Here is a 13,350-nt window from a genome sequence, read left to right on the forward strand (position 1 = left end):
GGGCCATGGAGGGTGAATGATTGAAGGTGGTGGAGAGGAGCTTGGGAAGGGGTGAGGCTATAGGGTGGGGAGGGAGACCCCGGTGATCCTCTCTGCTTTTCGGTGCTATGGATAACCCAAGAGGCAGCAATTTAAAGTAATTGGTGAAAAGGTTAGAGGAGAAGTGAGGAAACCCATTTATCCAAGAGGGTGGTGGGGCTGGATGTCAATGCCTAAAAGGATGGGAGAAGTAGAAACTCATTATATTTAGACAAGGGTATACTTAAAGAGCTGCAGACCCAGTGTAGGGAGATGGGATAGGGTGTGTGGCTTGTGTTTTTCTACAAAGGGCCAAATGGCCTCCCATAAATATGCTGCCTGTTTTGATGTGCCCTCCATGCCTCTTCAGGGTTTTGCCTCTTGATGTTATTCAGAGGTATCTGGTATCGCACCGAGGTGCCAGTGGGAGTAGCTGGGAGGAGGATAGTTCGGCCTCAGCAGCCGGCAGCCCCTGTGCTGGACCTTGCTTCACAGGTGAGCCCCTGACCACTTTCTTGTCAACACCTTGCTCTAGTGGACGTTGTCACTCAACCCTCCTGGAGCCGACTCCTCCCCAGCTTGGCTAATGGGTGTCCTGGAGCTGCCTTGGCTGCAGGTCTCCACACAGTCCATTCATCCCTTTCCTAGATGACGGTACAGTTACTAATTACCCTAGCAACCTACACAATCGAGGGATTTCTCAGTATCTCCCATCACCTGCAGACCAAATACCAAGCAAGGCACCAACCACTAGACTCTCAGCTCAGACAAGCCTCCTTCCCTCCATCGATTCCATCTGCAATGCTTGGACAAACAGCCAAACACAGTAAAAGACTCATCCTACTCCGACCCCCTTCCCATCAGGAAGATTTGTGGATGTGAAATCACGTTCCACCAGACTCGAACAGCTTTCCTCTGCCTCTCAGACATCGAACAAACCTTACTAGTGAAATAATGTTGTCCTTGCTCCATTCAAGTTGATCTCTCTCTTTAAACTTTGTGCTGTTTCATTCTACTGCACTTGGATACAGAAAGCCTTGCTGGTTAGCACACAAAACCCTTTTCTTTATACCTTGGTACATATGACGACAAACATAATCTTGATGTTGAACTTGAATTTGCCCTCGTTACCCCATAGACACCAGGCTACCTTCAGACCAGATGCCTGTTCTATTTGATGCAGTGGCCTCCATGCTTCTTGAATGTTTTACCCTGAGGTGGGCATTCTTTGTGGTTTTAGGTGACACCAAAATGATTTTCAATTACATTGAGTCCAAAATTAAATGTCAAAACCTCTGGCATTTGTACTTACTCATGATAGAAAGAATCCATTCATCCCATCAAGTGCCTGCTGGTTCAAATATCAGGGGTAATTAACAGAAGCCAATTAAACCATCAGCATGTCTTTGAGATGTGGGTGAAAATCAAACTGCAAATTTACAATTCTTGAGTTCAACCCCTCCCCAGTCTCTCTTTGCCTCCCCTTTGTCTCCTTTCCTCTATCCTCCTCCCCACCATTTCCCTTCCTTCTATTAGAGAGCTACACTTTCGGTCCTCTGCCCTCTCCTCCTAGCCTTGTTCAGCTTCTTCCACCCTCCTGTAATTAGCCTCTGCTCCTCTCCCTTCCCCTCCGACCCCTCATCCTTGTCCTTTTTATTCAGACATTCACCTGATTTTTCAGCATACCTGAAGAAAGTCTCTGGCCCAAAATGTTAACTGCTTTTTACTTCCTGTGGATGCTGTTTGATCTGTTGAATTTCTCCAGCACCTTTGCGTAAATGTGAAATCTAACTGCACAGTCCCTGGGCAGAGCAGTGGGATTATTGCAGCCACAGTTGAATGAATGCTCAGATTTGACATCCAAACACCACGTGGAGTTTAATTTCACTCCTGATAGGTACGAATCCCAAGGTGAGGTTCACCCTTCCTGCAACCCAAGAGTGCTTTTTTTCTAGAAAGGTTTGAAATCGAGCTTTGGGCCTTTTTTGAAGAAATGTTGATCAAAGCTGGCCAACAGGGGAATGTGAAAATTATTCTCCCACAATGCAGACACTGTCCTTGCTTGTGGCAACATATTGGTACCAGAGACTGGTGATGTTGCAATTGGAGCTCATCGACTGATGGTCTAACTCTTTCACCAGTCTGATTTGCAGGCACGAGTACAGAGAATGGAAGAGCAGCTGGAAAAGCTGTCTGCCGACCTCCGGGCTTTGCTGGGTCAAGGTCAGTCTGGGGAGGGGGCAGCCAACCCTCTCCAATCCCCACTGATGCCAGCCCAGGTTACCAAGCTGCTCGATGAGATGACCAGCCAGAAAATGAAAAAACTTCAGGGCAGCCTGGACATCAATTCTCTGCAGAGGATTCGAGTGAGTATCAGATGCTGACTCCATCCAGCCAGGGCCCCCTCACCTCTGCAAATGAAGCACAAAGCCGATGATATTGAAACCATTGGCCACTGGCGCAGTAAGTGGGTGGGATGAGGTATGGCACAGGAAGAAACTCTGAGAAAAACGATAGGCTCCAGACACTGATTCAGGAGACACTGTAACTCAGCAACTTCTTGTTTCAGCTGGCCTGTCATCTCTCTTTGGAAAAGCCCTTAATCTATGTGGGGCAGAGGTGTTTGGGAGTGTGGGTGGGTGCCCTCAGACCACAAAGAGGGGAAGGATGTTGGGGAGCCTCAGTGACAATATCTTTCCACTTCCAGGCTGACATCGCTGCCATCCAGCAGAAGCAGGAGGGGCAGATGGAGCCAACATTGCAAACAGTTAGTACCCAAACCCAGGTGGGTACAGTGGGGTGGGGAAGGGAGGAGTGAGGGATGTTTGGTCAGGAGTGGGGGTTGGGGGCGGCTTTGGTCATGAGTGGGGGTTGGGGGCGGCTTTGGTCAGGAGTGCGGGTTGGGGGCGGCTTTGGTCAGGAGTGCGGGTTGGGGGCGGCTTTGGTCAGGAGTGGGGGTTCGGGGCGGCTTTGGTCAGGAGTGGGGGTTGGGGGCAGCTTTGGTCAGGAGTGGGGGTCGGGGGCGGCTTTGGTCTGAAGTGGGGTTGGGGGGCGGCTTTGGTCAGGAGTGGGGTTGGGGTTCCAAGCACAAACTTCAGCTAATGGTGTTTAAAGATCCACTCTGAGACCCAGCAGGAAGCTCCTGTTCCATCAGACAGCAGAGATCCCTGCTCTCCTATATACTTCTGGATATGGGCCACCTAGAATGTAAGCAAATTAGAGTTTTACAGCACGGAAGCAAACCCTTTGACCTGACGTCCATGCTGACCAAGTTGTCTACCCAAACCAGTCCCATTTACCTGTGTTTGGCCCATGAAACCTTTCCAATCTATGTCTAAATGTCTTTTAAACAGTACGTTTGTACCCACCCTTGCCACTTTTACTCCATATACCCACCACCCTCTGTGTAAAGAAAAAAAGGTGCCTCTCAAGTCCCTTTTAAATCTTTCCTGCTATCTCAATTCTATGTTCCACCTTATCCAGCCTCTCCTCACAAGTAAAGCCTGCCAGTGACATTTTTATGAAATTTCTTTTCACCCTTTCCAGCTTGATGGTGTCTTTGCACGTTGGTCTCATGACGAGTTTGTTTTGCCCCAGGTGCTCTGGTTTCTCTTTGCATCCCAGAATGAGTTGGTCAGTTCATTGGCTGCTGCAGTTTACACCCAGTGGGTAGGTGACCTCTGGGCCATAAGGGGAGTGTAGGTTACCTCAGTAGATATATTTAAGATACGGTTGGATAGATTTTTTACATAGTAAAAATAGGGAATATATAGGGGAATTAGGGCTATGGGGAAAAGGCAGGTAGATGGAGATGAGCCCATCTTCAGATCAGCCATGATCTCATTGAATGGCAGAGCAGGCTCAACGGGCCGGACGGATGACTCCTAGTTCTATTTCTTTCCTTCTTATAAAGAAAAATGAAGCATGACCATACTATATTGTATAATTTGTATATTTTGTGTTATGGGAGGAGAGAGTAGATGCTTAAAATTTAAAAAAAAACAAATTTTATGCTTTCCCTAGGAGATGCTGCAGAAGGTGAAGGGAGTGGAATCTACTGTTGAAAGGTACAGAGCTGGCCTGCAGCTATGTTTTCCAACTCTGTATCAAACTGTCCACATAAGACACAGCTGCAAAGATGACTGCCTCTCAGTTGGGAGCTGGATGTTGGTGTCAGCCATGGAATCTGCAGCTGCACCAAGATGCCCTTCAGGTGCAGCACAGAAGCACATCTGCCTGTGGTTGAGCTGGTCTGTGCAATGCCAGCCAGGAGCGGAGCAGCGGCAGTGGAGCCTTGCCCCTCTGAGGGACAGTGTCTCTGCAACAGCTTGGCATCTGTGGTTGCCTTCTTACAGAATGAATGTGTGTGCACCCCTAGTTTCCTGCCTTTGTTCAGTTGCTGATCCACAGGTTTCTAAGTCCTCACAACTTCACTGCTCCACAGAGAAATTATTGAGTTTAATATTCCATTTCCTCACAATCTCTACACAAGGTGACCGCGGAGACTGGAATCACCTGATGCTGGGTCCTGTGAGTGGCACAGGTCAGCCTCAGCACACTGAGTGGAGGGGGATTCCTCTGGATATTGTTTAGGAATCTATTTAAAAATGTTTTGCTAGAAGACCTATATTGATGGGATGGAAAGATGCTGTCTCTCCTACGCATACCTAGTGGCTGTTTGGCTGATGTGATGGCATGTCTGACTTTGGAAAAATATTAGATGTCCTACTACTGAAATGAATTTTAACTTTGTAAGTTTATGGGATCCTTAATTATTTTCATAATTTATAAGGCTACTTAGAACCTGTTTTAGTGATTTGGCTGTTTCCTTTTTGTTTATAGTAGTGGAGTATGTATGTTCAACCAACAACTTCATAAGGGTGGGGTTGTTAGATTATTAATTCTTTTCTGCCTTTTGGTTATTTGTACCAATATAATTACTTTGTTGGATATTTACCATTTACTGCTAAAACTCAATAAAAAATTTTAAAAGAGAAAATTATTTAAATTGTTGTCAGCTTGCTCTTGTTCTCTGACTGCTGGTCTTGTGTTCTGTACAGTGTGACAGATAAACAGCGGAAGTTGCTGGCTGCACTCGACCAGCTGGAGGAGCAGCTTGGCCAAACTCAGCTGGAGCTGCTGGCTGCACGCACGGCACAGAGGGATATGGCCTCCGACATGCAAGTACTGAGTAGCAAGACTGAAAGTATGATGGACAATGTAAGTTTTCCAAATGGTTCTTATCATGCAGAAAACAGGTCCTTCTTATCAAACTGTAAAAGTTCAAAACCCGATTGCCACCTCTTATTGGAGATGGTAAACTTAGAGCCTGAAGTGAAGAGGCAGTTTTTTGTGTGGCAATCTAAAAGCAGGGTGAGACAGAATCTAACTGTTGTGCCTGCTCTACTATAACCAATGAGATGGGAAGTATTTGAAGGGATTAGGTTTTTGATTATAAAATCATGAGAGACATGGATAAAGTAATTGGTGTATTTTTCCCCAAAGTAGATGAATGTAGAACTAGAAGGCTTAGGTTTAAGGTGAGAGGAGAGAGGGGTATTTTTTTTCTCTCAGTCCGTATCTGGAACGAGCTGCCAGAAGAAGCTTTTGAAATGGGTAAAATAAGATTGTTCAAAGGGAAGGGCTTAGAAGGAGATGGGCCAAATTGCAGGCAGTTGAGAAGTTGGCATGGACGAGTTAGCTGAAGACCTGTTTTGCACTGGAATGACTCTTGGGTTTAAAATAAACTTTATCTCCACTTGGGTGACCCTCATTGCCTGCTTGTTATTTGGATTGGGGGTCATTTTTCAAACAGTTTCTCCCTTGAAACCCTCCCTTAATGATCCATGTCCTCATTCAGGAACTTGAAATGCCTGAGACTGCATAGCCTATTGGGGCCAATTCGATAATAAAGCACAAGAAAATAGGACCAGGCCCCACAAACTTGCCCACCATTTAAATATGGTCATGGCTGATCACTTAGCCTCAACTCTTCTTCTGTACTGGCTCCCCATAACTCTCAATTCCTCAATCTTTGAAATACTTATCTCAACATTATATCTACCCTCGGGAGTAGAGAATTCCAGAGATTTGCTACCTGCAGTCCCTTGTCTTGTAATTACATCCCCTTGTTGGCAACTCTATCACTATTGAAACCATCTACACTGTCAGCCCTGTTTGAGTTGAGTTGACTCTAATGAACTATATCCTTTTAAAAAAATATATATATATAAAAGGGGGGGAGGGGCAAAACAGTGCTCATAACTTCCACTGATCTTTGTATTATCAGTAAACTTGGAAATCTTACTCCCACCTTCTTCCCCCCCCCCCCCGCCCCACCACTCCAGATCGTTATTGTAAATAGTAAACTATTGAGGGCCAAGAACCAATCCCTGGGATACTCCATGAGTTACATTGCTGAAGCCTGATAAGGACTCTTATGTCACTATCCTTTACACCCACAGGTGGTGCAATGCTTGTCTTTTAAACTCTTTCCTTCCCACTGTCCAGTGATGCAGCAATTCACGTGACTGTTTGCTGGTCGTAGTGTGGTCTCTTTCATGTTGGGAATAACCAAACGCAGATTGGATGACCGCTTTATGGAGCACCTACAAACAGTCTGCAGGACAGACCTGAGCTTCCTATTGCCAACCACTTTAATTGTCCATCCTACTGCCACTCTGAATTAGACACCTGCTTATCTTTTGCTCATACTTGACGAACAGCCCAAAATGTTGGTTACCCTTTACTTGCTGTAGATGCTGCATGACCTGCTGAGTTTCTTCAGCACTTGAATATATTGTTTCCCATTCCTGATTTATTAGTCTGTGCCCTCCTGTGGTATTACTATGAGAATTAACACGAGCTTGGTGATCAGTACTTCATCTTCCATCTGGACATGTTGCCTCCCAGTGAACTTAATTGAAATTGTAAAATTCCCAACACTAGCTTGATTTCTTTGCCTGGACCAGCCATCTGTGATAACCACTCGGCTCGGTGTTTGTTTCCTTGCTGAAAATGGCCTGACCTGCTGGGCACATCTTCCTCTCTCAAGCTGCAGCTCTGACATTCTTCCCTCTGTGTTCTCACTGTGACTGCTTCCATGCACTGATTGGCTAGTCAACCTGGTTTACAGTTTATCCCCATGGATAAAATCCCCATGGAGATTTTTACCCTGTTAGACATGTTCCCCTCCCTCTTCCCCATCCCCCTGCAGCTTAACGGACTTATTGTCTTCTTCCCAATTCTTGTGATGAGTCTTCAACCTGGAACACTAACACAGTCTTCCCACAGACTGACTGGAGGCTTTCCAGCTTTTAAGATTTCTCCCTTCAGTTTTGATTTGGTCATTTTCGTGACCACCAGTTTTCAATCCATGTTATTTCACCTGGGGTCTTAATTTGTGTATCTGCCTTTCATGTGGGCACCTGCACCACATACACAGATTCCCCTCCATTAACTTTCCCCAGCACATCCTTTAAAGGCTTTGGGACAATTTGTTAAACATCATTTATCTTGCTTAAAAATATATTGACTAGCTGATTAAGTTCATCTTCCCTTGATTAGTTATTTCCTCTGATCATTACGAGCTCCTTACCAACAAAAGTTAAATGAAATGGTTTATAGTTCTCCACATTCTGTCTTTCTCTTGGTATAAGAGAGTGGCCTAGGTTAATCTCCCTGATCCACAGTCTCTAGTGCTGGTCCAGGTACCCATGAGGATTATAGAGTTGCACAGCATAGAAAAGGACCCCTTGGCCCAATTCATCCATGCAGGACAAGCTGTTGGCGTGAGCTCGTCCCATTTGGCTGTGTTTGGCCCATATTTCTTTAAACTGTTCTTGCCTTTAGCTGAACTGGAGCAGTTTAACACTGGTCCTGTGTGTTTCCAGCCAGGAGTGGAGGGGTAGCAGCAGAGCACACCCCCACCCTGAGAGGCAGCTTCTCTGTGGTTGCTGCGAGAGACAGCTTGACACTCTTCATTGGACAATTCTTCTTTTGATTTACATAATTAGTGTGTGCACTGTTCATTTCCCATGCACATTAAACATGGACAATTGTTTTGTTTCTTCCAACCGTTCAGGCTGTGAGTGAGCTCAAACCCCCCTCTGCTAATTGCCCCAATTGTACCAATTGACTTAAATCTCCATCTGCTACAGGAAAAATGATCTTCACTCTGTCTCATCGCCACTAAATCAATTTTTCTGCTTCAATTCCTGCAGACTTTCTCCTAATACAGTAGAAGTCAAAAAATCCGGACTGCTCGGGGAATGGGTCGGTCCGGATTTGCGGATTTTCCAAGCAGTACTTTTAAAATTCTAACTTAAGTATGGAATAAAGAAGAGATGAACAAGTAAATGTTGATTCATTAGCAAATACAGCACGCTTCATTTGTCAAAACGAGCAGTTTTAAAGAAAAATTAAAATGTCGCTGTGCATTGGTGGTGCTTACACATGCACACAAGCACCAAAAGCACATTAAATTCTTGGGTGTTCTGGCAAATTTTTTTTTAACTTTGCCTGGGCTGGGGAATGATAGTTAATGTCCTCACGAAACCTCTTTCCATCTCTCCAATGTGATATCTGTCCCACGGCAAGGCATCCAGATGATCTAGGTCAGGGCCCCCCCCCCCCCAAACTTTTTAGACCATCAACCCCTTCATGGAATCCTTGATCCCTCATCGACTTACCCCAACCCCACCCCTGGATATACAAAGAACACCCTTTCTTTCTTCTCCACTCCGTCCACTCTCCCTCATTCTCCTAAGCCTTTTAAAAGTTCAATCAACCCACTCCCCTCCCCAGTGTTTATCATCACCCCTCCCCCCTTTTTTTTGGACCCACAGGCATTTATCAACCTCTTGGATAGTCCCATTGACCTCCCCAGGGCTCAATATTGATCACTTTGGAGACCTCTGATCGAGGTGTAGCAAAGTTCTTGTTTTCCAGGATGACCTTCCCCATCTCAAGGATTTATGAACAAGCTCTCCTAGTACCCTCTGTTCCTTTACACTGACTAGTATCTTTCAGCTATCATATATTCCCTCACCTTGCGTCCCACCCCAAAGCACAAACAGTTGTAAAAGAATAAGGAGAAACGCTGTCCTTTCTGCATCCTCTTTATTCAGGTGGAGGCGAAACTGGTCCCGCTGGTTCACAAGCTACTCTTTGGTTCGCCACCCCATATCACTGAGGGGTCTTCAGAGCAAGCGCTGGTACCACAGCTGGTACACCGCAAGGAACTTGAGGTCCTCCTTGCAGGCTTGGAGGAGAAGATTCTCACAGGCCTTTCACGGTATCCTGGCCAAGCATCAGGGCAGAACCCGGCAGTTGTCAAAGCATGGATTACTGAGGTAGGTCCAGACAAGCAGCCAGCAGTCTAACTCTGTGAGAGATTTGTATTGCACAAATGTACTTATTCTTTGCGTACATTTGGGACACGCCTTTCTTTATATTCCATCAATTCAACATTTTCTCTTCGAATGTGTCAAGGGCATGTGTTTTCTCAGATAATTTTCCTGTGAAGTTTTGAGGGGCCCTCAGTATCCATTCATGGAAGGACACTAAATTCTGATTCTTCCCCATTGAGCCTTTGTGTTAGCTGCACCAAATTTCAGAGTGACCCTTGGCGTGTACTCTTGCACATTGGAATGAGACCGTCAGCAGCATTCACTTGCAGACATCTTGTGTGGGCAGACCAAAGAAGGTCTTTCTTGAGTATCCCTGAGGACAGCCTGTAGATCAGAGTCCTCCCTTCCTTGTACAGCTGCTTGGTTTGAAGTGTCATGGTTGGATCCTTTTTCAGATCTCGGTAAATGCACAGAGGTGGACATTTGTCTCATCCACAGCTCAGTTACCATAAGGCGGGGTATGTTGGGGGGTGACTCTCTGTGCAGGAAGAATCTGACTCCCAGCCAAGTCGGGGCTTGGTTCTTATTGGTGAGTTTTACAATGAGGCATTCTGTCACATGATTTTCTCAATCCGCTATCGATTCACTAGGGCCCTTCTGTCAGGCTTACAGAAAAAACCTGTGGTGGCCACTGCCTGAAGGATATGTGATCCAAGGTGGTTTTGTGCAGAAACTTTTCTACAATAGACAGGTAGTGCAGTATGGCCCAACTTAATGGGATAAGGATGAATGGCCTTGTGCTCTAACACACTTGGGTGCATGTGATAAGGTATAATGCTGCTAAAGAGGCATCATCCACCATTGCTGATGTTTCCATTCTTGTCATTAGTCCATGTTTTGTAATAATTGTTGACCTGATCAGATATCTGTGCCTTCTTCCAAGAACACCACATTTTTATTGGTCCTGTTCTGGGACTGTTTGGGAGGGAGCATCGCCTGCCCTGTTACTGCACCTGTATAGGCTCTGCGCTCCACTGACTCCACCACCACCCCCCGCCACCCCCCCCCCCCCCCCAACCCACTCTTATCCTAGTTTATTGCTGCCGCCTTCTTTGGCACTTACAGGAAGTCAAAAACATTGTGGAGCAAGCCCTGAAACTGTACAGTGCTGACCGGACTGGATTGGTGGATTATGCACTGGAATCTGCTGGTAAGTATCAGACATCATCCATTTCAGAAATCCAGGGCCAAGTGCAATTCTGAATTTAATGGGTTGAAAGGGTGTTGTATGGGCTGGCTATCTCTCTTGCTCTGCTTGCTTCAAGGGAAGAGGGCTTTCTCCAGACAGGCGCTGATGCCAGGATATCCAAAAGGGGAAGAATCCCGAATCCAGTGTTCATGGTGCAGGTTTCTCCAGAGCAGCTGAGATTCATGCTGTTAAATATTAATTTAACTTCTGCCCAATCTATGCTGTGCCAGCCACAACTGGGACATTGGTGAGGGCAGTTGCATCCTGGGAGCCATCAGTGAGAGATTGGCCTCCTACTCAAACCACTGAAGTTCATCATCCGTGGAATTATACCCTCTCTAATCCTCGCGTCTTTCCTGAAACGAGGCCAGAATTGAAAGCACTACTCCAGCTGTGGCCTGAACGGTGGTTTGTAAATTTCCATGCGGTTTCTTTGCTCTTGTAGTCTTGTTTATAAAGTTTAGGACTTTTTTTTTAACACCTTCCTAACCAAACTTGCTTCTTTTACAACCTTGTACAGGTTGTACCTCTTTAATCCGGAGACATTGGAACCTGGCCATTGCCGGACCACAGAAAATGCTGGAGAGCAGAAATTGACCCCTATGTAACATATTAAGGGTAGAACAAAGCTTAAAGCAGGAAATGATACTGTGGGGCTGCATGGTTAGGGTAGTGGTTAGCCCAAGGGTTTTACAGCACCAGCGATTGGGACCGAAGTTCGAGTTCCGCGCTGTCTGAAAGGAGTTTGGACGAACGGTGGCAGATTCAAACATGCTGGACCACAGAGCGCTGGATAAGAGAGGTACATCCTGTGCACCCCCCATAGTCTAGGTCTCTATTTTTTACCTCTTTTTATTCCTCCTTCCAAATTGCAATATTTCATACCATTTAAATGACAGCTGCCACCAATTGGCTCATTCCCCTGCCCTACATTTACCTTGAAATTCATGCCCGTATGGAAACTCAGCATCGTGTACAGCCACCCAGTTTTGTTCACTGGAGCAAAGTTTGTTGCAAAGAAAGTGAAGCTCTGTGATAGGATGCAGACTGGGGTATATGAGATAAGTGGTGAATGCCTGCTGGGAGAGGATGGTACAAGTGCAACCAGGAGGAGTTGAATGAAATCTGAAACACTGGTAGAAGAGGAAAAATAAGCTCATAGTTGGGAAATGTGGGATAGAAGCTTGTGTTGGGATTCATTGAAACAATCTACACAATTTTTCTTTTGACAGTTATGTGATTCCTGCAAAAAAAGTTAGTGGTGCACATTAAGTGAAAATGAATTTAGAGTGAGTGAAGGGGTGAGTTTATAAATAGAGTGGCAGGGAGCTTGGCAGTATTGTGTAAATTTAAATTTAGACATACAGCATGGTAAACAGGCCATTTTGGCCCACAAGTCTGTGCTACCCAATTTACACCCAATTAACCTACACCCCCACCCTGTACATTTCCTATGAGGTTCCTATTGACACAACTCATCATTTTGTATACTTTCATTAGGTCCCCTATTACTCTCTTCGACTCCAAGGAAAACAAACCTATCCAGTCCCTTCTCAAAATGCTCAATCCCAGGCCACATTGTGGTGAATCTCCTTATGCACCTTCTCCAGAGTAATTGAGTCGTTTCCTGAATTGTGCACAATGTCCCACTGTTTTGTAAAGTTGTGGCATGACCACCCATTCTTTTCCCAGCTAATGAAGGCAAGTTTCCTGAACGACATTTTCACGACTGTATCTACTAGTGCTTGTACACCAAGATCTCTCTATCCTCCGTGTTTTTGACTGCCCCATCATTTATTGCATTTCCTACCCTTTGTTTTCACCATGCACTTATCAGGATTAAATTCCATCTGCCATTACTCTGCCCATTTTAACATCCTGTAATCAAAGATGGACAGTCCTTGCCATCAGCAAAACCACTAGCTTTTGACGTGATGGAGTAGTGGCCGGTCGGGGAACTCCAGCCCTCTCCAGAAAAGTAAAAAAAAAATAGAGAAAAAACAAAGGCACAAACATAAAAACCATAACAAAGTGAAAGTAAAAGTGTGGAGAAAATGGCAGCGAAGAAAGAAAAACCAAAAACAACGGGAAGAAAAGAAGAAGGAAGGACGTTGGAGGAGGAAGATGAAGGCCTTACCGGTACGAGGAGGCCCGCCGTGGAGAGAGAAGCCCGCTCCCTGAGGTCAGTCGAAGCCCCGAACTCGGGACTACAAAAATGGCTCACGGAGTCAAACAAAAGTGCGCATCGCGCGACGGGAGGGGGGACCAGCTGAGGAGTAAATCTCCACAGCTGAAACAGACAACAACAACACAACAGCAAGAGGAAAACATAGAAAATAACAAGAACAAGAAGGAAGAGAATAAAAATAAGAAATCAAAGAAACAACAGATGACCAACCCAGAGGAAGAAGACCAGCAGCAAGACATTTCTAATAAAAATAAGAAGACCAAAAATACCCAACAAAATAAAACAAACAACCCAACAAGAAAACCAGAAGAGACAGAGGTAAAGGAAACAGACCCTGGAGTGGACTCAGAAGAAGAGGAGGAAGAACACAGAGAAATGGAAGATGAAGGGAAGGGCAAGTACATGGATATATATTTTTTTAAAGAATATATGGAAACAGTAAAAGAATGGCAGTCACAAGAATTCAGTGAAATAAAAAGAAGAATAAAAAGTACAGAAGAAAAAGTGAATAGATTAGAGATGATCATGACAGATATAGGAAAAAG

General features: G+C 45.3%; 1 protein-coding gene across 5 annotated transcripts in view; it reads left to right on the forward strand.

Moving 5' to 3' along the window:
- sun2 (Sad1 and UNC84 domain containing 2) overlaps window positions 1–13,350 on the forward strand; it is a 60,982-nt gene that overhangs the window by 34,329 nt on the left and 13,303 nt on the right. For 4 of the 5 annotated variants that reach the window (XM_069908529.1, XM_069908533.1, XM_069908531.1 and 1 more), the window contains 7 exons: window positions 389–513; window positions 2,160–2,384; window positions 2,726–2,803; window positions 4,042–4,085; window positions 5,079–5,238; window positions 9,147–9,371; window positions 10,494–10,578. In XM_069908529.1, coding sequence (XP_069764630.1) covers window positions 389–513; window positions 2,160–2,384; window positions 2,726–2,803; window positions 4,042–4,085; window positions 5,079–5,238; window positions 9,147–9,371; window positions 10,494–10,578 — 942 coding nt within the window. The remainder of the gene's footprint in view (window positions 1–388; window positions 514–2,159; window positions 2,385–2,725; window positions 2,804–4,041; window positions 4,086–5,078; window positions 5,239–9,146; window positions 9,372–10,493; window positions 10,579–13,350) is intronic. The other variant, XM_069908532.1, reaches the window with a different exon arrangement.

Source organism: Narcine bancroftii, chromosome 13 (assembly GCF_036971445.1).
Source record: "Narcine bancroftii isolate sNarBan1 chromosome 13, sNarBan1.hap1, whole genome shotgun sequence".
Classification (NCBI taxonomy): domain Eukaryota; kingdom Metazoa; phylum Chordata; class Chondrichthyes; order Torpediniformes; family Narcinidae; genus Narcine; species Narcine bancroftii.